This window comes from Heliangelus exortis, chromosome 15 (genome assembly GCF_036169615.1).
Source record: "Heliangelus exortis chromosome 15, bHelExo1.hap1, whole genome shotgun sequence".
In the NCBI taxonomy this organism is placed as follows: domain Eukaryota; kingdom Metazoa; phylum Chordata; class Aves; order Apodiformes; family Trochilidae; genus Heliangelus; species Heliangelus exortis.
Genome location: NC_092436.1, coordinates 5,186,538 through 5,214,394, shown reverse-complemented (window position 1 = coordinate 5,214,394; position 27,857 = coordinate 5,186,538). Strand labels below are relative to the sequence as shown.

The 27,857-nt window shown below is 55.6% G+C and overlaps 1 protein-coding gene across 4 annotated transcripts; it reads left to right on the top strand.

Annotated features, from left to right (window-relative positions):
• Positions 1 to 62: 62 nt before the first annotated feature.
• On the top strand, positions 63 to 27,857 carry CAMK2A (calcium/calmodulin dependent protein kinase II alpha). Of its 4 annotated transcripts, none has more exons than XM_071758501.1 (19): positions 67 to 312; positions 5,770 to 5,864; positions 8,430 to 8,489; positions 11,695 to 11,749; positions 12,060 to 12,125; positions 13,282 to 13,354; positions 13,717 to 13,819; positions 14,316 to 14,399; positions 14,893 to 14,987; positions 15,366 to 15,488; positions 16,202 to 16,285; positions 17,160 to 17,202; positions 18,727 to 18,767; positions 22,393 to 22,425; positions 23,514 to 23,562; positions 24,710 to 24,785; positions 25,580 to 25,674; positions 26,018 to 26,255; positions 26,459 to 27,857. In XM_071758501.1, the coding sequence occupies exons 1-18, from the start codon at positions 251 to 253 to the stop codon at positions 26,248 to 26,250; spliced, it is 1,470 nt and encodes a 489-aa protein (XP_071614602.1). In that variant the 5' UTR covers positions 67 to 250; the 3' UTR covers positions 26,251 to 26,255; positions 26,459 to 27,857. The 4 variants fall into 4 exon arrangements, with proteins under 4 accessions (XP_071614604.1, XP_071614602.1, XP_071614603.1 ...); XM_071758502.1 differs by having other exon boundaries at positions 26,018 to 26,246; positions 26,459 to 26,696; XM_071758503.1 differs by lacking the exon at positions 22,393 to 22,425 and having other exon boundaries at positions 63 to 312.

The window sequence follows — 27,857 nt, the reverse complement described above, 5'->3', positions numbered from 1 at the left end:
GCCCCGGCAACAGAAACAGGGCGTTTCTGGCAGCGGTGGTCGCCATGGGGACGGGGATGCTGACGAAGGCTTGAGAAGGCTGAGAAGACAAATTGCCCTCATCATTATCTCCGGGCTTGTCAATCAAACATATTCCCTTATTTACCTCGGCGAGGAGAGAGCGCCGGGAGCACACGGAGAGGGAGTGAGCGAGAGGAGAGTTGCTTGCCCTAAACTCCGCACTGGGAGGGAGCATTTCCAGCCCTTTGGGATGGCCACCATCACCTGCAATCGCTTCACCGAGGAGTACCAGCTCTTTGAGGAACTGGGCAAGTAAGTTGGAGACGGGGCTGGGATGCTCAGAGCCGTGCCCGGATGGGGAAGAGTCTCTGCGTTGCTGGGAATCGCCGGAGATGGGAAAGGACACGAGCACGGGGGAATGGTGGTGGGGGATCGGGCTATGTCACACCCAGCCCAGCCCTGCCCGTTCCATCCTGATGGGTGATGGGTGCTCAGGTCATCCCCGGGGTGCTGGAGCTGCTTAGGGACCGAGGGGGCTGCCCCTTCCACGGAAAAGCCGCTCCCGAAAGGGGATGCTGCCGGGTCCCGCGGGAACTTCTCCAGCCAGGAGGAGGGGTGGGAGAGCCGAGGAGGAAATCCGAAGCAGTGGGCACCCCTCACATTTCTATTTTTTTTAGGGAATTTCTGTGTGTGGATTCACTGGGGCTTAGCTAGTTCTGCGGGAGACCCAGCCTGCCTGGGGGAACCCCGGAGGCTCTTGGACAGACCCGGCTGTCTCCCACCTCTGTCCCTGTCCCAGCACGGGTTCCCCAGGGCTAAAGCCACAGCCCTGCCCGACCCGGCTCTCAGCCCGGCAGGTCTGTGTGTCACTGCGTGTCACACCGTGCGTGAGTGTGTGTGTGTGTGAGTGTGTGCGTGTGTGTGAGTGTGTGAGAGAGTGTGTGTGTGTGCCAGCAGCTCTGCCCGTGTAAAGTGAGGTGGTCCTGGAGGGCACTGAGCATCCCGGGGGTTGCAGGGGAGTTGGAGTTCAGGTCCTCCGTGCAGGGCACAAGGACACTCCATGTCTCACCAAGCATGTGGCTGTGAAACGAGTGCAGAAGTGTCCCTGGTTTTCTTTCTGTGCCTTTTTTTTTTTTCGGAGCTGGTGTGTAAATCCAGGGCGTGTGTCTGTGTTCCCCTCGGCTCAGTTTGGCAGGACAGTGAGCTCGGGGTGCTGAGCTGGGTGGTTGGTGCCTGTGTGCCTGGTGGGAAGCTGTGTCCACCAGCTGGATCCAGCTGGATCCAGCCCCACAGCCCCGTTTTGCCCAGGTGGAGGGCAGCCAGCACCGAAACCTACCCCTGAACCCTTGGGCATGGAAAACAGGGGCAGGGGAGAGAGGAGAGGACAAAGGGGAAAAAATTGAGAGGATTTTGTGTCAGCCTGAATGCCATTAATATTCCCCATCCCGATGTGGGGAGCAGGTTGCTGCTCCAAAGAGCAGCTCCTTGGTGGTGAGCAGACCCTCAGTCCCAGGATGTGCCCATCCATCCCTTTGGAGCTGGGGAACTGTGAGGGGCTGGTGGGAGCAGCAGGTTAGGAAGCAGGTCCTTGAAGTTGGGGCAATGCCAGCCAGCATGGTGGGTTGTGGGGATGGGCATCCGCCAGGGTGCTGGTGGCAACATGGAGTTTGGGACATGCTTTTTCCAGAGGCTTCTTGGCTTCTCTGGGCTCTGCAGCTCTGCGGTGGTGGCAGGGTGTGGGCAGGGTGTGGGCAGGAGAGACAGCAGCTGCTGGGTGCCTGCTGGAGGCTGTTGGGCCCTGGCTGGGCAGAGAGGGCTGTGGGGCTGTGGAGGGGAGCTCACAGGCCAGGCGTGATGGGGGAAGACCAGGAGGGCTCATGGAGATGGTTGGGGTGTGATACTTTGCTGGATGGGTACTGACATTGCAGAGTGAGCACCCAGACCTGAGGGCTGCCCACATCACCTGGCATCTTGATGTAAAACCACCCCAGCAGATGCATTTTATGAATAAAGGAGAAAAGCTGGCACAGTGGCTTGCTAGCTCCCTGAGAACACCAGCTCACCAGACTCCCCCAGGGTGCTGCAGGGGCATCCCAGCTCAGCAGGCAGCTCCAGGCAGCATCCCCAGCTCGGAGCATCCCACAGGTCTGGGGACACAAGTACCACCGCAGGACTGAGGTGTGTTCCTGTGTTCAGAGCTTTACTGGACTAGTCACAGTGCCATGGAGCTGGTTGGGGATTTTCCACTGGGATGGTTTCCAGCACATCCTGGCACATTCAAAAATCAATAGTTTCCCAGGGGGAAATTTCTGCTTCGTGGGCTTAGAGAGGGAAAGCAGGAGGAAGCTCTGCACCTCTGCTGTGCTGCGGCAGCCGCTTGTGTTGGGCAGCTGCATCCCTGCTCCAGAGAGATGGAGCAGCCCGGCTGTCTCCCACCCAGACCCCAAAGGGGAGCAGCATCCTGCAGGGGCTCGGAGCAGAAAGGCTCTGTCTTGGGTTTGGTGTTGGCAGGGGACACGCATGTGGGGTGTCCCTGAGCCTGGCTGGCAGGAGGGAGGTGCTTAGTGCCAGGCTGCTGCACCCACCCTGCTCCTTTGCCATCTCCTCAGCTGCCACCCACCCTGTCACCTAGGCAAGCTGGAGGTGTAGGATGCCACACACCTCATGGCAGCACAATGCTGGGGGAGCAGAGATGGGTCTGCAGAGCATGCCCTGTGAAGCATGAGCCCTTGGCACATCTCTGCACCCCCCAGGCATGGAGAGAGGGACGTGGAGCTGTAGAAAGCCTGGGCTGTAGCAGCCCCCAGAGAGTGAGGGGATGCTCTGATCCCCCCCATGCTTGCAGGAGGGGATGGGGTGAAGAGCAGTGGGGGACAACAACAGGAGAAGATCCTGCCCATGGCTCCTGGAGTAGGACAAACATGAAGTGCAGCTTCATTAGTGTCTCCAAAACTGCCCCCACGGCAGGTGCAGGGAGAATCTGGAGAAAACAAGAGTGCTGAGAGGTAGGATAAGCCCCTCTGCTCCCTGAGCTGCGGGAGGGCTTATTAAAAAGGAAAAAAAAAATATATGGAGGAACAAAAAATCCCCAGCCCACACTCTTCTCTCTAGAAAGGAGATAAAATGCCTTGGAGGAGGAGGAGGTGTTGAAGAGAGGGAGGGCGGCAGGAGTGCAGCCAGGAGCTGGAAGGGAAGGTGTGAAAAAGGGAGAAGTGGAGCATCCCGGTGGAAGAGCCACAGCTCAGGGTGGCAGCAGGAGGCCCTGGGGACCAGGCATGAGGTCATGCGTGTCCTGGAAAACCAGGGCACAAGGGCTGCAGGGCTGGGAGCCAGCAGTGCCAGGTCTAGAGCTGGAGGGACAGGGCTGGCTGCTGATCACCCTGAAATGGCAGCCGTAGGAGGGGGACATGGACATGGTTCCTGGCCCTGCAGGTGATATACACATCCTGGGCTTAAACTAGGACAGGCTGTCTCATCTGGGATGAATGCTCCATCTCCAAGCTAGGCAGAGATGGGGAACCCCCTCGTCCCCTGGGGATGGGGTCAGCCCCATCTGAAGAGCCTGTGCCCCAGCAGGGAAGGGACCCGTGCCATGGCCCATGGCTGAGGAACAGGAGTTATCTCCTCCCAAAGGGATTTCTTGCACCAAAATTGATTCAGGTCCCTGCCTGGCACTCCCTGTGCTGCCCTGTGAGTCCCCAGTGCAGGAAAGATGACCATATTTGTGGGGAATGAGATTCTGGATATATATGAAGTTAAAGGCTGATTTCCCTACCCAGCCTAAGAAGATCTAACATGGGGCTGGGAAGAGCAGGACCAGCCTGGCATGGGGAGCAGAGCCTGGCTGATGTGAAGTGCCCAGAGGAGCTAAACAGCCAGCACTGGGGGTCCCAGCCAGTAGAGACTCCCTGAAGGACCCAACTGGGACTGGGACAAGACTATGGAGAGTGTGCTGTACCTCTGGGTGTCCTACCCTGCACCCAGGGCCCCATGTCCCCACCACTCTCTAAGTTCAAGGGGTCTTGTCTGTGTTTCACAGAGCATTATGGACATCAGCTTTCTGTTAAAGGGGTCTGGAGGAGACAGAGGCCACAAATGCAGCTGGGGGTGTGAAATGCTGTGCTCTGCCAGTGCAGTGAATCCCATCCCTGGCTGTCACATCCCACTTCCCATGGCTCCTTCTTCCCTGGTGTTCAGTTTAACTCCAATAAATGAATGAGCAAATGGCTGTGGGCACTGGGACCCAGAATGGCCCGGGGTCTGGGACACCCCCATCCCTCCAGCCCCACATCAGGTCCTGCAGCAAAACCCTGCAGCTGGGGTGGAGACCCTGAGCTGGGGCAGTGGGCCCGGGGGCTTCTCTGCTTGCTGTGCTCACTCCTTCAGGCTTTTTCCTGAGCTGCAAAAGAAGCACATTTCTTTAGGGGAAAAAATAATAAAGAGGAAACTGTGGTGGCAGAGACCCACAGGAGCCAGCAGGCAATGAGTTATTCCTGGCGGGATGCAGCACCACGGGGCTGGCGATGGCTCCAGCCTCTCTCAGCCACAGCAAGCAGGACACGAAGAATTTCCCCCACCCTTTTCCAGTGAATTCCCTCCAGATTACAGGGTTGTTCGCAGCTGGGCTCCTCCAGCAGCCAGGATTCACTGACTGGCAGGCCGGGGAAGGCCGGGAAGTGCTGGGATGCGGTTCCCCCGCTCCCGCCCGCCACGTGCCGGGAGCGATGCTCCGTGCGGCGGCGCTGGGTGCGTGGGCTGCTGGCTCCGCCGGGGCTCCAGCCCCATCCCTCCGCACCCCGCTGCTCGCATGTTCTCCTAAAGATCACATGCAAACCCAAATTGCCCGTCTCTGCCCGCCCCCACCAGTAAAATCAATTATCCGCCGCCTCTCGCCAGCCCGTGGCCTTTTATTCCTCGGCAGGGAGCCGGAGAGGGGCGATGAGGAGCCGGGGGAAGGTGGGGCAGGGGGTGGGATTGCTTTTGATAGTTGTTATTTTAGCGATTGGAAGGGTTTGGCAGGAAAGGGAAACTGGTACAAAGGTTGTGCTCAGCAGGGCTGGAGTGTGCGGGTGTTGTGTGCAGTGCTGCAGCTCCCAGCATCACGTCTGCTGGTGCAATGAGCTGGTGGGGCTCATGGTGCAGGGGCAGAGGGGCTTCTCTGGAGCACCCCATGCCTCAAGAGACCCCTGTGTGTTGGTTCATGTGTGTGCAGGCCACAGCATCATCAGTCCCTTCCCTGCTCTGGTCCATTGGTCCATGCTTGCATGGTCCCTGCTACTGCCAGATGTTTGCAGCTGGAAGGGACCTACCCATGGCTGGTGCTTTCACCTGCTTCTGCAAAGTGCAGCTGGGATTGCAAGGTCTGGAGTGTGCAAAGACACGTACACAGACCAAAGGCAAATGGCCGAGGTCTGCATGGCAGCTGCAGCCATCCTCGTGTCCCTCAGGAGCCAACCCCCCCTCGCTGCCATTCGCTCCTGGGAGACAGGTAGGGCAGAGCCTGGGAGGGAGGGGAGGAAAGTCATAGGATGCCCATAGGTATCCCAGAGGAGCACAGAGAATCCTGAATTCATCCCCAGCTCTACGTGTGCCTGCACCTACCATCCCCCAAGGACAGAGGTGCAGAGATCACAAAGAGCCTTCCACATTTTCTTCAAACCTCTTCTGCAGCCAGCACCCATCCCTCACCCCACAGGCACATCAGGGATGAGCTGTGCCCTTGCCAGTGCTGAGCCCCTGACCCTTCCCTCTGGCTTCTTGTCTTCTCAGGGGTGCTTTCTCCATCGTTCGGAGATGCGTGAAGGTGTTGGCAGGACAGGAGTATGCAGCCAAGATCATCAACACCAAGAAGCTCTCTGCTCGAGGTAGGTGCTGGGTTCCTGGATCCCAACCTGCCTGGGGAGGTGTAAGTAGCCTCTGGGACTCTTGCCCCCCACCCTTCACACTATGTTGTGGAAAAATCATGGTTGCAACTTTGCAGCAAGTCAAACTGCTGCCAGCCTTGGGTACCAGATAACGCAGTTATTTTGGTAGCATCCCCTCCCCTTGCTGACCTCCTGTCCCCACTCTGAGGGGCTGTGGGTGTCCTTGCACATATATCTAATTCAGTGAAATAGGAAGGTCCTTGGGGTGATGTAGATGGTCCCTCATCCCTTGCTGCCATCTAATTAATCGCTCCGATGAAGCACTCTGGCTGCTTTGCTGCTGGAAGAGGCTCTGGCAGGTTTGTCCTGGCTGTTCCTCAGACAGGGATGAGCTGATCGACACTGAAAAGCTTCAGCCAGCCCTTGCCCCCGAGGCAAATATTCCTCTGCCTCCAGGTATCTGCAGAGGAGCTGTGATGAGGAAGATGGGGAGGATGGGACAGCAGCTGCCGTGTCCCCGGCTCCGGCTCCTCCTGCCTGGGTACATTTTGGAGCACAGGACGGGTGCCGGGAGCCAGCACCCTGATGGGAGAGTTTAATTAACTCCCTCCTTCGGTTTCTCTCCCTGACACTACTGATCACCTCCGAAGGCAAAAAACGACAGGCAGAGAACAACGATAAACTCCTTTCTGACCTTATCCCGGTGCATTGCAACCTTCCTCCTGCAGCGCTGCCGAAGTGGCACAGCACTGGCACTCCACTCCCCCCCTTTGGATCCCTTTGCAATCCCTTGCATCCATCCCCATCCTCCGGGCCCGAGGCAGCCGGGGGGGCTGCGGGCAGGGATGCGGTGCTGGCTTCGGCCCCTTCCCGCACATCCCAGCTGGCTGCGAACGCCTCCCGGTTTGCAGGGCTGCAGGATGGAGCATATTGAGCCGCCTTCCTCTGCTCCCTCCTGCCTCCGCTTGCCTGCTCTGGCAGTTTGTCCCTCTCCACCCTCTTCTCGTCAAACCCTCCCCAGTTCTCAAGTGCTAACGCAGGGGGGTGGCGTTCACCCCGGCTGGGAGCAGTCCCCAAAAGGACACAGCCCCTTGCCACAAGCCAAGGGGGGAGAGGGGCCAAGGGGAAGGTGAGATAAGCTGCAAAACGTCCCCGTGGGCTGATCCACATCCTTGTGCCTGCTGAGACAGGGAGCTGGCAGGACAGAAACTGGAGTTTTTGGAGATGTTTGTGCCAGGTGGTTGCACAGCTAACACCACAGACTGTCAGAGGGGCAGTGGCTCAACCAGCGAGCAGGAACCTGGTCCATAATTGGGATTTATTCACTTCTGTTTCCTGGGATCTCTGGCCTCTTCTAAGCAAGCACAGGAGCTTTGCTGGACACCAGCAATTCCAGGCTGCTCCATGGGCCTCCAGCTTGCAGGTGGGGAAACTGAGGCAGACAGAGATCACTGATCAGTGACCTCCTGTGCCAAGCTCCACGGGCACTGGACAGGAGATATTGAACCCTGGGGAAGGCTCTAGCCCCAGCAGGGAGTGGGCTTCATATCCTTCATGTCTCAGTGGTGGGAGACACCCAAGTTTGGTTTGATGCAGAGCGAGACTCTGGGGTGCGAAGCTGCAAAGTAAGAGCGATAATGCTGAGAGACAAGCAGCCCCAATTATATCCTCTCTTCTCCCGGCTGCTGGGTTCCTGCTATAGCACAAACTGCCTCCAGACATGGCATTTCCATGCAGGGTGGTTGCATGAAGTATCAGGAGGGAGAAATGTGCAGAGAGGGAGAAAAAAAATTATTTGAAAAATTCATTCTGGGCTGTTCCAGCGTGGAGGCTTTTCTGGCTCAGCTCAACTTGCTTTGCCCAAAGCTCTATTGTTTCACATCCCTGAGCCAGAGGAAATCCAGGATGAGCAACCTGTGCTGCCTGCTGGGAGACAGGTGCCAGAGTGAAGCAAATTTTCAGGTCCAGGGTTTTGCAATGTAGGAGAGTATAAACCTGACATGAAACTGCTGGTTTGAAGAGGGAGCAGAGCAGATAGCCCTGTTTCAGCTTGACATCTCTTGCTTGTCAGCTCTTGTTCAAATTGTACCCATGTGGGGCTAGAAATATCCTTGCTGATGGCCTGTGCTTGGCTGAATAAGAGAAAATGGAGCAGATGCTGCTGGCAGTGATAACCCAGTCAGCAATGAGGCACTTGGGAGGTAACTGAGGTTGTTCAGCAAAGAGAAGGGAGAAATGAGGGAGAGGAATCATCCAAAGTCCAGGACTGCCCATGGCATCAGTGCTTGGGGGCTGCATCCATGCTGGAATACTGTCCATCAAACCCTGATGCTGAACAAGTCCCCAAACACTGTAGCCAAAAAAACCAAACCAAACTAAACAAAAAAAAAATCCCCAAACAAACAAACAAATAAACAGAAAAAAAAGATAGGTTTGCTCCTTGCCAACTGGTCTTCTGTCCCTCCAGGATTCCCATGCTGGCAGCTCCTGAGAGAGCACAGCAGGATTCGAGAGCATTTCATTCCCTTTCCCCAGACCCTAATTTAGGGCCATTGCCTCTTTCAGATCACCAGAAGCTGGAAAGAGAAGCCCGGATCTGCCGCCTCCTGAAGCACCCCAACATTGGTAAGCACACCCTGCCCCCCACAGCAAACCTGCCTGTGCCCCACATTGGCTCTGCTGCCCTCCTGCCCCCCTGAGCCCTTGGTGGGGTTGGGGGGGTCCCCATCAATGATTCAGCCCTTCCCACAGCACCCTCATGGGCTCTTTGTCCTTCCCACCACCCCTGAGATAGAGGAGACGGGTGGCAGCTCCACCCTGTTGACCCCCAGTGCTGTCCCTCCTCTTCCTCAGCATCTTCAAATGGGGTCAGGGGGAGAAAAGCCCCCAGGTGAGCACAGGGGGGATTGATCTAGGTCCTGCCTAACCCACTTGGCCGTAGCTCCCTCAGGGAGAAGATGGGCCCCAGCAGGATGCAAGGGACTATTTTTACTTCTCTCCTGTGTTCCCCTGCATGCTCCAAAAAGCGGCTGCAGCTTGGAGCAGCAGCAGCAGCAGCACAGGGCGTGTAGGAGGAGCGATGGCGGGGGGGAAGCAAAGACTTTCCCACCAACCGTCCATCTGAGAGTAGCCTCCTTCAGAAAAGCTGTTTCAGGAGAACTCCTGAGCCCCTGCAAAAGACAAAAATAGGCCAGAAAGAGAGAGAGAGAGGGGAGGAAAACTGCAGTAAAAAAAATAATCCCGAACACCAGCCTGAAGAGTGATGCTGATGCAGGCTGACAGTCCTCAGGGATGGTCTGGCAGCAGAAGTGGGGATGAAACCCCTCTCCCCTCCGCTGCACTCCGAGGTCTGTAGACTCTGATGGGATCCTGCTTCTCCAGCCTCCCCCGACTGGAGCAGCAGCCAGTGCCTTTCCTCTGCAGCAAAATACACCTGGGCATTGCTGAGACCTGAAGGAAAGATGCTGTTAAGTCCCTGAATAGTAAGAAATGCTAAAAACAGAGGAATCCACTCCAGGAAGATGCAGCTGGGATATGCAGCCAGAGGTCTTCAGTCTCTCAGTTTGGCCCCAGCTTTTCCCTACTGCTTCCTCCCTTTCCTCTCCATGACCAGCCCGTGGAGCTGCTGGGGTCTCCGAGGACAGAAACACCTCAGCTGCCCTGTGCCTTCTCCTCCTTCCCTGCAGCCTGGGCAGCTGTTTAACCTGCAGAGACTGCGGGCTTAGAACAACCCTGCCACACAGGCCTGGAAAGGGTTAATGAGAGGGGATGCGAATGTGCTATTTATACCCAGGAGGCTCTTCTCTCACCTCTCCCCACCCCCACTGCTCCTTCTGCCTGGAAACTTGGGCTGGCAGCAAGCAGCACAAGCAGTTAATTACCCACCCAGGAGCTGGAATGAGCTGTGTTGCTACAGCCCAGCCCTACGGAGAGGAGGAGGAGGCACCGCTGACTGTGAGGGGCATCGGGAAGGTGGGGAAAAAGCACTCCCCACCCACCCCCCCCCCTGGGAGAAGCAGCCCAAAGGCTTTGCTGACTCGGCACAGGAACCCCTGCGTGGGTGCTTGAGGGCAGGTTCGGGTCCCCACGACCCTGCAGCACATCCACGGCACTAGACAAGGTACTCAGGAGAGCTGGATTTTCCCAACGCTTCGTGTTCTTGCAGGGGAGTCTTGGGTTATCAGGAAAAGTGTTAATTCCAGGTAGCCTTCATCTTCTGACTGTCCTGGAGCTGTGTCTCTTTCCTGCCTGTGCTCTTGGTGCCGAGCTGGAGAGGTTTTTGCTGGTGCAGCCTTTTCTGGCTGTGGTTGGTAACAGATACTTGTAGGACCAGGCTATATTTAGGGCAGCTGCTCCTTCTTGCATCTTCTTGGCTCCTGTCAGCCACAGGTGTTGGGGCTTCCCCAAGCAGGGAATGTATCCACACCATCTGCTTGTGGTTCCACTGGCTCTGTCCACTGGATGCACCTCTGCCCTCTGAAAGCTTTGGCTTCTCTGGGATCCCAGGCACAACCCCCCCTGACCACTCTCAGGTGAGAAACAGGAGGAAATGTGTTTCTTCCAGCAGAGGAAAGCAGAAGCACTGGGGTTATGTGTCAGGGAAAATCGGAGAGTGGAAACTGGTGTAGGAGAGCAGGGGATGTCTATGGAGCCTGGCAGGGGGGAAAGGTTAAGAAACCACTTGTGTCCATAGACAAGACCATGAGAAATACCCAAAGGAAAGGTGGTGCCTGGCTCAGCAGGCCTCCTCTGCCCTGTGCCCTGCCTGAGGTGAGGCCATTCCACTGGCAGTTTGCCTTTGGCAGCTGATGGATCTGCCTGCTGAGCTTGGAGAGAGGGATAGGGCCAGGAGAGTGCCATTTGCCACTGGGAGATAAGAGTGATGCAGTGCAGCATCTGCACTCAACACTGAGGTTGTTATCTCCCCTGGGTCAGACCTAAGTCTGGAGGATGTTTCCATACAGCTGATTGAGCTGCTGTAAAGCGGGCTGGGAGCAAAAATTCCCACCAAATCATTCATCTGAACGTTTCCTTTTCCCCCCTGGTTTCCATAGTTTTCAAAGATGTTGAAAGTTATACTGGGCCTTAAATATTTATGTCTGCAAGGAAATCAGAACAAAGTGGGATGTGGAAGATGCTGTCTTAGTGCATCCTACCTGTTTCTGAGCCTGTCCTCTCACTGCACATCTACCTGCTAAGCTGTGAGCAGGGATTTGAGCTTGGAGAACCTGAACCCTGCTGCAGGGCAGCAGGTTGGTACCTGGCAAGATGTGCCCAAGGGGTGTGGGTGCCCCTTGGTGTGATGAGCAGGGCAAGATGCCAGCACTGCAGGCAAGGATGGGGAGAGCACTTCCTCTGATGGAAATTCATCCCCCAGTGATCCCTGGATATCTCTGACCCAAGACTCTCAAGGAGAAAAAGAAGGTTATGAGCAGAAAATCAAAAAAAGCCCTGTTTGTGCCAGGCCTGGCAGTACAGCAACCTGGCTGAGCTCTCCCTGCCCCCAGACTCCTCTCCTGATGGGCAGAGGGTGGGCTGGGGGCACCTGCAGCCTGCCCAGTGCCCAAGATAGCCCAGCAGCTGTCTGGGACCTCGTCCAGTCCCTGATTTGGATGTGACCTTTGAGCCTTGCACCACTGCTTGAGGCTGAGGACATGGCTGGGGTCCCCTGTGGAGGAGGAACCCCCTTACCCATAGCAATGGGAAGAGGTGGAATAGCCCTGCTTTCCCCTTCTCTGGCTCCTGGTTGTGCCCAAAGGGCAGCAGAGGTGTTCTTGGGGAGTGGGGTGGGAGCCAGATGTACCCCATAACCCTTCTGTCTCCGCTGCAGTGAGGCTCCATGACAGCATCTCTGAAGAGGGCCACCACTACCTGATATTTGACCTGTGAGTAAGGCTTAAATCTGTCTCCTAATCCACCAGCAGCTGCGTGCTTCTTTCTGGTGGTGACATACCCTGCAATCCCCCCCTGAGCTGTCCCCCATCCTCCATCTCACCCAAGCCTGTCTCGGGCAGGGTTTGAACCCAGTTTGGGTCCCCCAGACTGGAGAGAGGGCAAGTCCCTGCCCTGCACCCCCAACACTGCCCCCGTTCACCAGCCTTTTGGGGGCATTTCCAGGGCTGAGGGGGCTGTAAATCAATCCTGACCCCTCATATGCTGCAGGGGCTGAGTGTGAGTCCCCCTGTTTTCTTTCAGGGTCACTGGTGGGGAGCTGTTTGAGGACATCGTGGCCAGGGAGTACTACAGTGAAGCAGATGCCAGGTAAGCACAGACAGACAGCAGGCCATAGAGGGGACAGCAGTTGTCCCCTTTGAGCTGCTCCCTCCCAGGGTCCTAAACATCTGGCTTCCTGCAGTATAAGCTTCTTCCACGCTGAGAGGTGTTTTACAGCATCTCTGCAGCACCTACTCCTAAACCAGATGTGTAGTGCAAAAAAAAACCCCCCAAAACAACCAAAACCCCCAAACAACCAAAGAAAACAACAAACAAAAAGAACCTCTTTTTAACTCCCTCAACTCCCAGGGCTGGTCCTACCTCCAGCAGAGGCAGGAGAGGGGCCTCATTTCAGCCCCTCCTTTGGTCCTTGCAGCTTGGCCAGGAGACAGTGTTTGCCTCATTTTATTGAGGGGACATGATTTGGCCCTCTCCAGTCTCCAGATACCAGTGTGCCTCTTGGCTTTGCTGCTTGGAGTGAGGCATAGCCCATAGAAAGATCCCAGGGGATGGTAATCTCTGTGCTGTCTCTGTCTGCGTGGAAATATCCCTGATTCCTAGGCAGAAAGCAATCTCATTTAATGGGCTGCCTACACTCAAGCCACTTACAACCCATCCACTTATTAGTGTCATACAAATAAAATAAAATACATGTAAATGAAGACCTTCTGCCTTCCACACAGCTGCTTTGGAGTAGAAGTGATCATTACCTCAGTCTTTTTCCCTTGTTCTCTCATGCATGCAGAAGAGCTGGGGCTTAATGAACTGGATAGAAAGGGAACAGAGGCAGCAAGAGCCACTGGTGTTGGAGGAGGCTGAGTAGAAGGGGCTGAAGTGAGGTTAGCTCCATGTCTGAGGAGCACATCTGCTCTGCCTGGGTTTGGAGGTCAAATCTGGGCTGGTGTTGCATCTCCATTGCCAGTCTCCAGGTCCCCAGTGTCGCGTCCTTGGGGGTCCCCGTGGCCCCCATGCTCCTGCTCACCATGTCTGGGTGTTCAGCAGCTCTGGTGGGGTCTCACTGGGTCACAGCTGCTCTCCATGGGTCTGTGGCTTTTGGTGGAGGGAGATGCCAGCTGTGCTGTGGGGCTGCTGGTGGGAAGCACGATGAGGAGAGGGTTAAGGGAGGTGAAACGCAACCAAGTAAAAGTCTCTAAGGAAATTGTCTCCCTGGACACTTCTGTGAGCTTTTTCCTCTCTCCTGCAGCCACTGCATCCAGCAGATCCTGGAGGCTGTCCTGCACTGCCACCAGATGGGGGTGGTCCACCGGGATCTGAAGGTAGGAGCTGCAGGGAGGAGGTGGGGACCCCATCTGGGATATAAAACTCTGTGAAGCAATGCTCAGTGTCCTCCAGGGCACCTGAAACAGTGTAGAGGAATACTCTGTAGGGCTTCTGGAAAGCCACAGAGCCAACAGCAGCACCGGGGTGAAACTGCACAAGGGAGAGGGGTTAGGGAGGTCCTAGTGGTCCATGGTCCCCTAGCCATCCAGGGACACCAGGATGTGCAGCAGGACAAAGCATTTGGGGAGCTCATCCAGAACCCTGAACTTCCTCCATCCTCTGCTGGGAAATGCCCAACAACAGCAAAGCCCCTGGGGGGGTGGTTTCACTCCTCTCCAACCCACATCTCCTCCTGCAGCCTGAGAACCTGCTGCTGGCATCCAAGCTGAAGGGTGCTGCTGTCAAGCTGGCTGACTTTGGCCTTGCCATCGAGGTGGAGGGGGACCAGCAGGCATGGTTTGGTGAGTAGGACTGGCCCGGGATGGGGCATCCAGGAGGGACACACATCCCAGGGACCTGAACCCTAGGCTATGTGAGCACCCTGTCAGCACCAGCCTGGGAGGCTCAGAGGATGAGGAGGTCTATGGCTTAGCCATACCCCTGAAAACACCTGGTATTGATCCAGGACAGAGGAAGACAGCTCTGCAGGGATTCAGGGAGTCCTGGAAATGTCCTGGTGAGCTGGACAGACTGGTGGCAGGGAGAGGAGAGCCTCATACTAGTGCTGGAGGTGCACACCAGAGCACCACAGTCTTCTGCACCATCCTGGGGTATGGATGGGGCAGAGAGCCACAGCTTGCTCTGCTGGCAGAATTTGCAGAGGTTTTTGGAGGGAGGGTGCCTGTCCCACTGGCTCAGTGGGTGCCAGGGCTCTCATGGCATCTGGCTGGGCACCAGGTGAGCTGTGTGGGGATGGGGGCTGCCTGCACATGGTCTGTGACAGGGTGTCTGTCCCAGGTTTCGCTGGCACCCCGGGATACCTCTCCCCTGAGGTGCTCCGGAAAGATCCATATGGCAAAGCTGTGGACCTGTGGGCTTGTGGTAAGTCCAATGGGGACTGAGATGCTGGGAGTGGGCCGGGCTGCATGGGAGGAGGCTGTTAACCAAGCTTGGCCAAAGTCACAGTCACCAGACACATCTTGGGAAGGTCAGGGTAGAGGATTCATCCAAGAGGTGGCACATTACCCTGGCTGTCCCATTTTCCCAGCCCAGTGGGACCCTTCTCTGAAGGATCAGTAGCCTTGCTATGCACCCAAAGCCCCCAGCCCTAGCAGGGCACCCAGCTTGAGGCATTCTGTGGTGGCTGCCAGAGCCATGTGTCTGGTTCAGCCACCTCTCTCCTCAGCTGCTGAGCACATCAGCACAGAGCTGGACCCACCACCAAGCCTTTTGCTATTTAACCAGGGAGCAAATCCTCCCATTTCCCGAGTTTCTCAATTTCTCTACTTGAACTGGGCCAGTCCCCAGACTGGGTCTGCCCATACCTCCGGCAATGAACTGGTCCCACTGATCCCACATCTCCTCTCCTGGGCAGGTGTCATTCTCTACATCCTGCTGGTTGGGTACCCACCCTTTTGGGATGAAGACCAGCACCGACTCTACCAGCAGATCAAGGCTGGGGCTTATGATGTGAGTAGGTTTGTCTTGCTCCCCCCTTTCACCATCTCCCCACTCTTCTGCTGTCCTCATGTTGCAGTCAGCTGCCTCAGAAGAGTAACCAGGGCAAGTTCAGACAGACAGGAGCAACTTTCTTTCCTTTGCTCTGGTCACTGGCATGTTTCAGGTCCACTTTGCAGGACAGATAGGTCCCATCCTGAGTCTCCCATCTTTCTCCCTCTACCTCTGTTCTTGAGTTTTCTAGCTTGCAGCTCTTTGCAGTTTCTACTGGTTCTCTAACCCCCTAGGCAGGAGTAAAATGTTGCAGGAGAACTAACCCAAGTCCAAAGGGACTTCTGCTCTTCCCATTGCTCCTTGCCATCCCTCACCCCAGTCCCTTTGTTTTGGCAGTTCCCCTCTCCTGAGTGGGACACAGTCACTCCTGAAGCAAAAGATCTCATCAACAAGATGTTGACCATAAACCCGTCCAAGCGCATCACGGCAGCGGAGGCTCTGAAGCACCCCTGGATATCGGTGAGTTTGGTTCCACTCACCAGTGGGGGTTGAAGGTCTAGAGATGTGGGGAGTTGCAAGGGGTGGAACATCACACCTGGGCAAGCATGTGTTATTGAACATGCTGTCTGGCTCTTTTCTCCATCCTGGGAAGATGTTATTCTGGCATTGGTCCTCCCAGTGCTCTCAGAGCAGTCTCTTCCCTGAAGCTTTACAGCAGAGAAAAGGCTGGAGGGTGATTGCAAACAGTCTGCCAGAGTATCTGGTAATGGGAGGCACACCCATGTTCCTCACCTGCTGAGGACAGGTTGGTTTCTTGGTGTTACACTGTGCTGTGGGAGCCTTTCCCTGGCTGGAAGCAGGCTCGTGTTCATCCATCCATACGCCCAGCAGCAGTGCCTGCACCCCACTGCTCCATCTGCCTGTTCTCGCTCTGAATCTACTCCTAAAGGCAGGAGTCCCAGAGCTTAACCCTGGGACCTCAGCCATGTGCAGGCACTGAGAACGCTGCTAAACATCAAGGGCTTAAGTTAGAGGGCAGCAAACCCACCTCCTTGCAACCCCCTCCCACCGGAGCAGATCCTGCTGTGTCCAGAGCTGCCTGTCAAAGTTTTATCTGCTGCTGTTGTTCATGGCTCTGGCCATGGCTCAGGCACATGTGGGTGTGCAAGAGCAGGGTCAGGGGAGACCCTTCCCCCTTGGCACCTGCTCTGAGTTGGTCTCTCTTCTCCCAGCACCGTGCCACCGTGGCATCATGCATGCACAGGCAGGAGACAGTGGATTGTCTGAAGAAGTTCAACGCTCGGAGGAAGCTGAAGGTAACTCTGATCATCTTCAAGCTGGCTGTGAAATGCATGATCAGGTCGTTGGGGAGTGAGAAAGGACAGGTGGGGTGTCTGGATCAGGGTGTGGGGTGATAGTATTGGGGATCTGAGTCATGAAGATGGGAAAAGTCTGAGTGGAGTGGTGGCTGCATCTGGCTGGGGTTCTCAATGGAGCGCCGTCAGCGCTCCAGGCCTGAACATGATGTGACACAGAGCAGTGTAGCTGCAGGCTACTAATAAGATTATCAAGAAAAGGAACTGGCTATAAACTATTATTACTTTTCAGCTAGACAAGTAATCAAATTAGTTCAGGCATTTACTTCAAAATAGTAATCCATTTCTGTAAGCAATTAGTCCAAAGTAATCTCATTATACGCTGAGCAACTAGTTAGAATCAGCTGGAAAAGGGGAAGCATTTTTATGATGGTTATTTTGCAGTGGTGATCTTTGCGTGGCTCCTGTGAAAAATTCCTGCCCCACTCTTAGCTGGAATGGCTTTAATTGCAATTAAATCCAGTTCTGCTCCTGGTGGGTGCCCTGACCACCAGCTGCCATCTTTGGTCAGCAGAGTCCTGCTACGTGTCAGGCAGGGCAGAACAAGACCAAAACGCACCCGAGGGATATCTAGTATCCCTTTAATCTTGGAGGGAAAGCAGTTTTGGAGAACGCAACCTAATGCCCTGGCATTGGAGATACAGAGTAGGGTACTGAGGGCTGCTTTTGATGTCAGGAGAATATCAGCCTGTGGGAAGATGGCTGGAGGACAGGTGACAAGAAGGGCTTTCCTCCCCTGGGGTTGGATGGAATGATGGGGATGTGGGGGCTGGGGTCCAGCATGTCTTTTCCTTCTGCCTTCTGTGTCTTTCAGGGAGCTATCCTCACCACCATGCTGGCCACCAGGAATTTCTCTGGTAGGTGCTGTATTCAGGGCTCATCTCCTTGTCTTACAGTGGCCCAGGGCAAACCCACAGGGTCCCTGCAGAGCCAGCTTTGCCTCGGGTGTTACAGTGGGGCTGAGGTTGCAGCCCGGTGCCTCTGGGGATGTGTGGCATTAGGTTTGTGGTCCAGGTCAGGGCACCTGACACCTCCTGCCAGCTGCAGGCTCAGGGTGCAAGAGAAAAGGTGTCTGCCTGAGGGACAGCCATGCCCAGAGGTTTAGATTTTTGGGGTTTGTATTCAACCAACTATCTGGCTTGGGGCAGGGTGGGGATGCAGGTACTGGGGGCAGCCAGGGCTCCAGGCAGCTGGTTTTGTGTCCTCCTGGAGGTGTTTGTGGCTCTGGGAGAGCATCTTCTGCAATAGGAAAGTGTCAGAAAGGTCTCTGGGTGCCACTGCAGCCAGATGGCAGCAGGTTCCCTCACATCACTCTGCCTCTCCCTCCTGGGAGTGAGCCTTCCAGCTGGGATTCCACAGGCAGGGATCCTGGGGGTTCCCGGCATGGCACCAGAAATGAACCAGGTGACTGAGGGGCTCATCCACTCACTGTCACCTCCCCAGCAGAGAGGACAGCCCTGGCAGAGGTGCCACAGTGGTGGGACCAGCCAAACCTGGCATGTTTGATGGGGCTGGTGGCAGCTGTTTGGCACGAGATGGGTGTTTCGGGGTGCTTCACCAAGGTGCCCCAGGAATCGAGTGTAGCAGGGGGGACATGGGGGCTGCTGGCCAGCCAGGTGCCACAGCCACAGCCAGGGTTGGTATCCAAAATGTCGCGGGGGCATCGTGCTGACACATTTAGCATTTGTGGGCAGCGTGTGGCAGATGGAGGAGCCTGATGGCCCGGAGAGGACAGCGGGCATCAAAGGGCAGGAAATTCAAAAGCATCTCAGGCAGCGCTGCCGGTCCCGCCACAGCCCCGGTCCCGGCCGCTCCCCCTGCCCGTGGTGGGCAGCGGGGTCCTGCGTGGGGCTGAGATTCTCTGATCCCGTCCGGCTCCGGGACTGCAGGGGAGGCTTGCCGAGCCCCGGGGGGCTGGGTCAGAGCCGGCAGCGGTGGGTGGGCACCGGGGAAGGCGTCTGCTTTTCATCAGTGTCAGAATGTGGCCCGCAGCTGTCGGGCCGTCGGGCCGGCAGCACATGATCCCGGCAGCGTGGGGCTAAAATTAGAGGGCAGCGGGCGGGCAGCCCATTCCACAGAGTTCGGTCACCAACGTCCCCCCGGCCGGAGCCGGACGGATCCAAAGGCCCCTCCAGGCTGCCCCCAGGATTCGGCGTGACAGGAGGAGACGGGTCGGGCTTCGGGCCCAGAGACACCGGGCAGAACGGGACGGTGCCGACGAGGTCACCCCTGAGCTCCAGGGGGCTGGAGAGAGGACAAAACCCCCTGACTGGTGCCGTGGGGTCCCACGGCCCTGCTGCCCGGCGCCATGCTGCTGATCCTCGCCCTCCTGGTCTTGGTGCCCTGCCTGGCTCTCTTAATCTCCTTCCTCCTCTCTCCAGGAGGCAAAAGTGGTGGCAACAAGAAGAATGACGGCGTGAAGGTAAGCCTCCTCTCCACGCTGCCTTCTCCACTGGGCTGGCAGTGGGGGTCTCAGGGTTGTGCCAGCCATCCCCGCCACACCCTGTTCTCTAAAGGGCAGCTGTTGGCCCAGCTGTTGGCCCAGTTGTTGGCCCAGCTGTCCCCCTGTGTCCCCATGTCACCAGCTCGGCTCCTGCCAGGACAGGCAGCCCACGGGAGGCTTTGTGAGGGGAGCGGGCTTGTGCTGGAGGGGTGTGCAGGAGGAATTTGCTGCTATTTCATTGCCTGCAAAGCGTGCTCTTCCCCTGGCTGAACCCAGGGAGGGCTTGAGGCTGAAGCAGAGCAGGGGACAAGGGGAGGCAGATCTGGAGCCATGGCTTCAGCCTGTCACCAGCTGCCCAGCATTTTCTGCTCTGCCCAGCACGAGTCCCACTGCCATGCGATCTGTGGCTGGTGGAGCTGGGGGCAAACCTGCCCATCCTGTCCCCAAGGACTGGTGTGCTCCCAGGTGGTACACTGGGTGCCTTCAACCCTCATGGCAGCACTGCTGGCCCCTTGTGCCCAGTGCAGGCAGAGCAAATGAAGTCGATGATGCTTGACAGAGCAAATATCATGGTGATGCTCTACAAACAAGCCAGTACTTGGCGGACCTTTGTTTCTGGGGCTGCTGAGCCCTCAGGTTCACCTGTCCCTCTGCAATGGGGCTACAACTCTTCACCAGGACAAGATGACTCCTGGAAGCTGCCAAGCAGCTTCTCCTGCTGATTCTGCTGAGATGTGGCAGTTAGCCATGTGGTGGTTACTCATCTTCTTGCAGGAAGGAATGACCTGTGTGATGGTCCTTCTCTCTCCTTACCTGTTTCCTCCATGAATATAAGCAGTGTCAGGCAGAGCTTTGGCAGCCTGACTGCAGCATGGTCACTGTTCTTCCTCTACCCCTTTCATTTGGCTTGCTAGGCTGTCAGGAGCACAGGGTTTTGGAAGAGCAGAGTCCTCAGCTGGCTTCTTCCCTTCTCAGTGGACTGTGGAGTCTCCAATGGTCAGTGGAGTCAGAGGTCTGGGCTTGTCTTTTCTCCCACACTTTCCAGACCCAGCAGCTGTAGCAAGCCAAGCTTGCAAGGCTTGAAGCCATGCACAACCCTCCAGACCTGGTCTCAGCTCCAGAACAGCATTCTGGCCAAGCAGGGTTATTCTGCAATGTGAAGCTGATGGCCTGCATTGCTGTGACAGGACACTGCTTTGGGCCATGGTGTCAGGATACCACATGACTTCCAGGACAGGATTGCTAGTTTTGGACAACAGTGCTGGCACAGAGGAAACAAGTCCTGTGGGAGTCAGAGCAACCCATGTGCCAGCCAGTCCTGGCCTGTCCTCTGCTGTTCTGAGGTCCTGGCTGCTTCTGGGAGTCACCTGAGAAGTGGCACCACAGGTAGAGCTGACTCAGTACGAGTTGCTGGAGCATGGGTGAGAGCAATTGGGAGATGTGTTTTTAAGCAGTAAAAGGAGAGACTGATGGATGGAGGGGCTTCATCAGACATGGTCCTGAATCTAATTTTCTAGCAGAAAGGGACAGCCTTGAATTTCCTCTCTAGCATTGCAGGATGCTGTGGGGATAGAAGACCATTTGCCAGCCCAAGTAGAGGAGAAGACAAAGTAGAGTCAAGCTCACTGGGAAGTGATCATCTCTTTCCATCTTGCTGGAACAGTGAAGCATGAACCTGGAAACCTTCCTTGAGTGCTTGGGAAGGTGGGAAGGGAACTGTCTTGCCTGTTCAGAGCAGGGTCATAAGTTCAGGTTACATGGTGTGCTTCATTGTTTGAAGAGTTGCCCCTGTTTGGAGAAACCTGCTGGACTGATTGTCCAGCATGAGAGCAGGCAGGTGCCAGGCAGCCACCTCTGCTGTTCCTGCCCAAAGCTATGCAGATGGGCAGCAGGTACCTGGTGCTGCCCCCCAGCCTGTTTGCACAACCCTCTGGCATGGGGATGGTGCCAGCCTGCACCCAGAGGGCTTGAAACGCTCTCCCAAGGAGGTTCCTTCCCTACTGAAAACATTCACGGGACCAAGAATCCCCCTCCAGCTCTGCTCTGCGATCTCTGGGAGGGTCTTCTGGTCCCAGCAGCTTCGATACCTTCACTGCCCTGTGTAGTGTCACATCTTGTCACATTGTAAACTGATGGAATCACTGCCCCATGTCACATCCTGTCCCGTCCTAAATTACTGAGCTCACTGCCCCGTGTTGCATCCTGTTACTGTATGTCCAGACTCGATGCGGTCACTGCTTTGTGTTGCATTCTGTTGCGTCTCGAATCTCCTCAGTTTACTGCCCCCCTCATGTCTTTGGGTAGCAGGAGCCTCCAGACTTTCCTGCAGACAGCCCAGCTCCCGTGGCTCAGTTTCCCAAGAGGCTCCTTCCGAAATCCTGCAGCTCCCTCTGCCCTTGTGGACTTCTCTTGGTTTGGTGAAGGAGGGGTGAGGATTAATGCAGGACCTAGCGAGGGAGGGGAGAGCTGCACCAGCCTGGGGGGAAGCTCAGTGATGATGCTGGTGGGAACCAGTCAGGATGTGAAGGAGATGTGGAGGAGGAATGGACACCAGCAGCCCAGCCATGCCCCCTAGCTGGTCTCTCCATGGATTTTTCCAAGAGATGTGCACTGTGTGTTTCCCTCTGCAGGGCAGGCAGAGCCGGTGCCTCCTTAAATAGGTGGCAAAACCCTTTGTTAACTGGTGCTGCAGCTTCTCCTTCCTGCACGCCAGTGTTCCCTGTCACCTGCTGGGATTCATCCCCTGGGAGCTGGAGGTGGAGAAAAGGCCAGCATGCATGTCCCCCTCTTTCCTGGCTTGACAGTGATGGGGAGCAAAGCACAGCAAGGAAGGAGAGTCCAGAATTCGTTTAGGATTGCGAGCAGAAACGTGTCTATGGGGTCATCCAAGGCCCGTGTCACTGGGGTCATTAAAGCCCAGGGGTAGTTGTCAAGATGGAGATAAACATGTGCATGTGCAAGGTCTTGTCTTTGGAAGAGACTCGGCCTAATTTAAAGCACTGGAACAGTGCTCAGGACAGCTTCCCACCCAGTGTGTCTGCCATGTGGGGTCAGGTACCAGTAGCTGTGCTGGCTTTAAACCAGCTGGCTCAGCACTGCTCTAGGTCCAAAGCCAACAGTGTCTCCACACTATCAGCAACGTAGGCAGATGCACCAGACCAGCTCCAAAGTCTGTGAACATCAGGATGGCATCCACCACAGTTCTGTACAGGTGGTGGAGCTGCCTTAGCTTTTCAGCAGCCCACTCCTGTTCCTCTGAGCTTGCTGGCCTGGTCACAAAGCCACCAGAGTGGTCATCAGCCCCTAGAGGACTCCCTTTTGAACTAGCCAGATCCTTGGGATGAGCAACACCAGAGATTGTAGCAGTTCAAGAGAGAAAGGTGCCAGCAGGAAGGTGGGGAGGGAGCTGGCATGGCACCACCAGCACTGCAGCCAGCAGCATGTCCCTACAGGAGCACCAGATTGCCCCCCCCCCGTGCCTTTCATTTGCTCCTCCATGAGGACCATGAAGGGTGGCTCAGGAGCTGCTGCCTCTCACGTGCCACTCTCTACCTTTCTCACTCTGTGTCTCTTCCTGTTCCATCTCTTCTCCTTGTTTTTCCAGAAAAGAAAGTCCAGTTCCAGCGTTCAGTTAATGGTGAGTGTCCTTCGTCTTCCTCAATGCTGATATTGCTGGGCCTCTCTACATGTTCCAGCTTCCCCCATTTTTGGAAGTTACCTCGGGGTAGGGAAGAAGGGACACCGGGGTTGGAGGGAACGTCCTCAAAGCTGTATCACCCACAAACCCCATTAACAGGGTTGGTGCAGGCATTTGCTGGCCACCAGCTGGTGGGAAGCCAGCCCTGGTTCTTGCTGATGGGTTCTCATGCCGTTTCTCCCAGTTCTCCTGACTCAGGTCTGCAGGCTGCATCGGTCCAAGGAGCCTTGGAGAAACACCTTCCATGCCTCTGCGGGGACTGTATGGTCATGGGACACCTTGCCAACCTACATCGGGGTATTATGGGTAATACATAAGCAAGGCTCTGCTGGGAAGAGCTAGCAGAGCCATTGCTCTAGCTCCGCTAGCAGAGTCGCCTTGATGGGGCTCCTGGAGAGAGATGGGGGGTCAGTACCCCCCTCCCCCCAAATCTGTGTAGTGCTCAGCTGTTTCTTGGAAGAGCTGTGTCTCAGCCTTCGGTGGTCCGTGTGGGTCTTGGAAGCACTCTGTTTTATCGTACATTTCTCTCCCTACTCTGCGGTCAGTGTGGTCTCTCACTCCTGCACAGTCCCCTCTTTCTCATCCCAAGCTCCTCCTCGCTGTTTAATTTGTACATCTCTCTTCTTTATCGTACAGTCAACATGGTGTCTTCCACTCCCACACAGCCCCTCTCCCTGCCCCTCCAGCATCGCTCCTAGGAACCCACCAAACCCCCTGGACCTGCCCCATCTCTGTCCCCACAGGCATCGGTAGGAAAGGCAGCGCCGTTCCTACGGGACCCTCCCCAGCCCAGCTCTTGTGCCCTTGGCTACAAGGCGTGGAGGTCAGGGAGGGCTCTGCCAGCACTTGCCCTAGAGCCGTGGTTGAGGATGGGCTGGACCTGCTGGCATTTTCCTTGGTTTCTGTCCGTTGGCACAGTCGAGAGCTGTGGGGTCAGACTCGGGGGGCTGTCGGACACAGGAGCTCAGCCCGGCGTTGGGCCAAGACTCCTCTCACCACCCCATCTCTCCTTTATGTTCTTTGCTCAGGAATCGTCGGAGAGCACCAACACCACCATCGAGGATGAAGACACCAAAGGTATTTGTGGGGCCACCCGAGAGGGTGGGCAGGCTCTTTCAGAGGGTCACCCTGGGGTCATTAGTCCAAGATATTGACTACAGCAAAAATCATGACCACTGAGCTGTCTCGGGGCCCTTCGGAAGCATTTTTTGTTAGGGTGAAACATCACAAGTTTTTCCACTGCTGGGTCACCACCACAAGCAGCTGGGGCACTGCTGGTGAGGAGAGGAGGCTCCCAAAAAAATGGGGGTGTTCCTTAAAAACAGGCATGGAAATGGCAGAAGTCTGCAGGGTAGTAGACTGGCCTCCTGCTCTTCCAAAATAAATGTCCCTTTGGGAAAAGCCTCCAGGGGAAATCCCTGCCTCCCGCCTGCCAGAGCCAGCTTTCTAAGAATAACCCAGGGAATAATTTATCAGTGCTAATTTGTAAAGCCTCTCAACGAAGCCATCTCAGCACAAAGCAGGATGGGCTTTGGCCTGACATGAGACTTAATGAGACACTTGTCCTCCTGGGGAAGGGCTCCCTGGGAGTGGACACAGAGGCAGACAGTGTTGGGGATCCCTCTCCTCCTTTCTGCATGACTCCCAGGAACATCCTCCCTCTCCTTTCATTAGCTACAATATAAAAAAAAAAAAAAAAAACCAAAAAAAAAAAACCTCAAGCACGATGCTGATTTGTATTTAAAGCAGACGTTCATGAATAAGCCCAGAGTTATCTCTGACAGCTCCTCCTGCATCCCAGGAAGCCAAACCCACTCTTGCAGCTCCATCTATTCCCAGCTGAGCCAGCAGCTCCCGGGATACCCAGCAGCAGCCACACAATGCTCTGCCATTCGTGTCCTCCCTCCTTGTGTCTCCTGGGCTGGCTGCCCACGTTACCTGTCCTGCCTCACAGCTGATCCTGTGCCAGCTTTTTGTGCTGAGGACACTTCACCTGGGAAGCCTTTCCTCTCCAGAACTAAAGAGCCCTTCCCAACACCTCTCTCACAAGTCACTCTCCTGCTTTTTCCTCTAGTCAGTTTCCAGTTTGCCCCCAGTGTCCTGTTGTCTGTTTCTGTTGAGAAGTAGATACATCACCAATAATAAGATGCCAGCACTTTTGGTGTGTTTTCTCATTTTCTTTTTAAATTTTATTTTTTAACTATTTTTCTCTTTAATCCAACAGTACGGAAGCAAGAAATCATTAAAGTCACAGAGCAGCTGATTGAAGCAATAAGCAATGGGGACTTTGAGTCCTACACGTGAGTGTGCCCAGAGGGGTTTTGGGCTGGGGAAGGGGCTCAGCTCCCTGGAGCAGGTGACCTCAGTGTCACAACACAGCCTGGGAGGTTTTACTGATGGCCCAGGGCATGGAGACCATTCAAGAGAAGCAGGGGACTTAGGTTTCCAAACCCAGTGCTTCTCTCACAGTGAGCTCACCACATCTCTCTGGTCTCTCTGTCATGGAAAAGGACATTTTCTCGTTTGCAGAGAGATGAATAACTGGAACTGTGATTTATGGTGGAAGGAGGAACATTGCATCCATGGTATTCATTATATCCTGATTGCCCCAGGCTGCTTGGAAGCATAAGTGTGCTGAGCTGGTGCTCCTCAGAGTACACTACTTTTGTGTCCAAGGCCTATTTAATCAGTGATTTCTGAGAGAGTGCAAGTCTTCATCCCTGCCCCAGAGACTTGCAGCAGGGGTGTTTTGTTACTGAGCAGAGAATACAATTTTTTTCCCTACTGATTTTCTTTCTTACAAAGAAGAAGGCAATGTTTTGGGAGGTTTAATTGGAGATAGTGAGTGATGGAGAATTCACCCCCCCTCAATGGGGTTCTGGCTGCAGTATGTGGGCTGGAGATGATGTGGGGTGGGCTTCATGCAGAGTGCAGGGATGGGCTCAGACTTCTGCTTGGATTACTTGCTGGTGCAGAGGCTTCTCAAATCTCAGGCTTGAGGAAGTGACCCTTCCCTTGAGGGAAGTCACCCTCAGCATGAGCCATTTGGGTGTTGGGATAACAACTCTTTTCTCCCACCTTCCCACCTCCCCAGGAAGATGTGTGACCCAGGGATGACTGCTTTTGAGCCTGAGGCACTGGGCAACCTTGTGGAGGGCCTGGATTTCCACCGCTTCTACTTTGAAAACTGTAAGCAGCCCCCCTGCCTCCTGAGGGACCCTCCCCACCTCCCATGGGCCCAGCTATGTCTTGACCTTCATTCCCTTACTGAAGAGAGGAGGGCAAGGGTGGTTTATGGATATCTGGAAGATCTAAGCAGGAGGTGAATCAAGCCTCTTAGGTCATCTGGGGCTGGGCTGTATGCAGAGGTGTTGCTTGATTAGGTGCTATCCATGTGGCTCCACCCTGAACCCACCCATCCTGACTTTACCCGTGCCCTCCAAGCAGAGAGTTTTACCCAAGCATCTCCCTTTCCCAAGCCGCTGCCAAAAGCCACTCAAACTCCTTCCCCCTCTACTTATCCCTTCTCCAGTGTGGTCCCGGAACAGCAAGCCTGTGCACACAACAATCCTGAACCCCCACATCCACCTGATGGGAGACGAATCCGCCTGCATCGCCTACATCCGCATCACGCAGTACGTGGACGCGGGAGGGATCCCCCGCACCGCTCAGTCCGAGGAGACCCGCATCTGGCACCGCCGGGATGGCAAATGGCAAATTGTCCACTTCCACAGATCTGGGGCGCCCTCTGTCCTACCGCAGTAAGCCCTGTGAGGCTCCAGGGATGGGACATGGGGATAGGGAGGGGACGGGGTGGGGTCCTTGTGGCGTGGAGGTCGCGAAGTAGGTGGGATCCTTCCCGCAGGATCTGCGGTGGTGGGGAGATAGCTGTGAGGTGGTGTTGGGAGAGGGATGCTCTGCTGAAGGGATGGTTGAAGCAAACTCTCTCTGTCCTTGGTTTGTGTTTTTGCAGCTGAAGTGTTGGTCCTGCCTGCGTGGGGTTTGTCACTGACTGACTACCAAGGGGAGACCTCCTCTGACATCTTCACCTACGGGACTTTGGCTGTTGGCTCTGCTGCTTGGTTCCCTGCTGGAATAACCCCTCGCTTCTCACCGTGCACACTCAACAGCCCAGCCAGTGCTGTGCAAGCATCCCATCAAACCCCCCATGCCTCTGGGGCCACGCGGCTGTGTCCCTTCCTCTGCATGAACCAACGAGAGAAACCATAAACCTAAACCCGAGCATCCGGCTGGCGAGATGATGTGTGCTGGGGTAAAGGCCTCCCCCTCCCAGCTGCATGGTATTGGGACTCCTCACCGCTCAGCACACCTCCTGATTTGGGCTTGGACTCATCATCTGCCTCCATCCTCACCTCTGCTGGGACCCCCCAGGGAAGAGGAGGGCAGGGGGGCTGTTTTGAGCTGCTCTGTGCCACACCCTCCCTGCACACCGGATTTTGCTTTGCTGCTATCAAGGTCCCCATCTGCCCCCATGGCTCCTGCTCACTCCTAACACGAGCTCCTGCTCCCTGGCAGCCTTGGCTGGGGAACTGCAATTCAAACTCCTTGCAGAGTCCATTTTCCACACACCCCTGGGTGAGGAGGGCAGTGTTTGGATGGGTGAGTAAAGGCTATCTCTTTATTTTCCCTTCCCAGGAGGGTGAGTAGGTTTGTGCCCTGGCTCTGGGCAGCTGCTGCGCTCAGGGGGATGCTCTCCCTCCTTCCTCCCTTCTGCTCTCGGAGCAGGGACTGGTGAAGCTAGGAGAAGAGAGGAGGAGAAAGGCAAGTGCTTCCCAGTACTGCATGGACACATCTGGGAGCTGGGGCTCTCCTGGCCATGCCATGCTCGTGGCATCACTCCTGCACCCTACTCCTCCCCACCATCACCCATCCTGGATCTATCACTCCAGCACTTTCCTCTGCCCCTCGCATGCAGCCCCAGCACTCCCCCATGCCCGGCTTCCAGGCTGGGATGGGGCCAGCCAAACTGGCCAGGAACTTGGGGCACAAAACTTCCCTTGCCCACACGACTCCTTCCAGCAATGACAAGGAATGCAAGCTTTATAAAGTAACAAAACTCTGCAGAATCTGATTGTGCTTCGAAGAAAACAACCGAGCCTTTAGCTGTCTTCTACTTTGAGCGCATGCCTTTTTATAGGGAAAGGAAAACAACCTACTGTGTATTTCGTAACTTGATTTTGAGTATTTGCTGAAATGGATCTTTATGTAATAACTATAAACATTCAGCTGTTCTAGGGCAGGGAGGGTGGGGGGATTTTCAGGGGTTGCTGTTTTTTGTCACGTTTACATTTGGAGAGGGGCTGTGCCGCCGCGATGCTCCTGCCAGGGGTCCTGCAGGGGCTCATCTCACC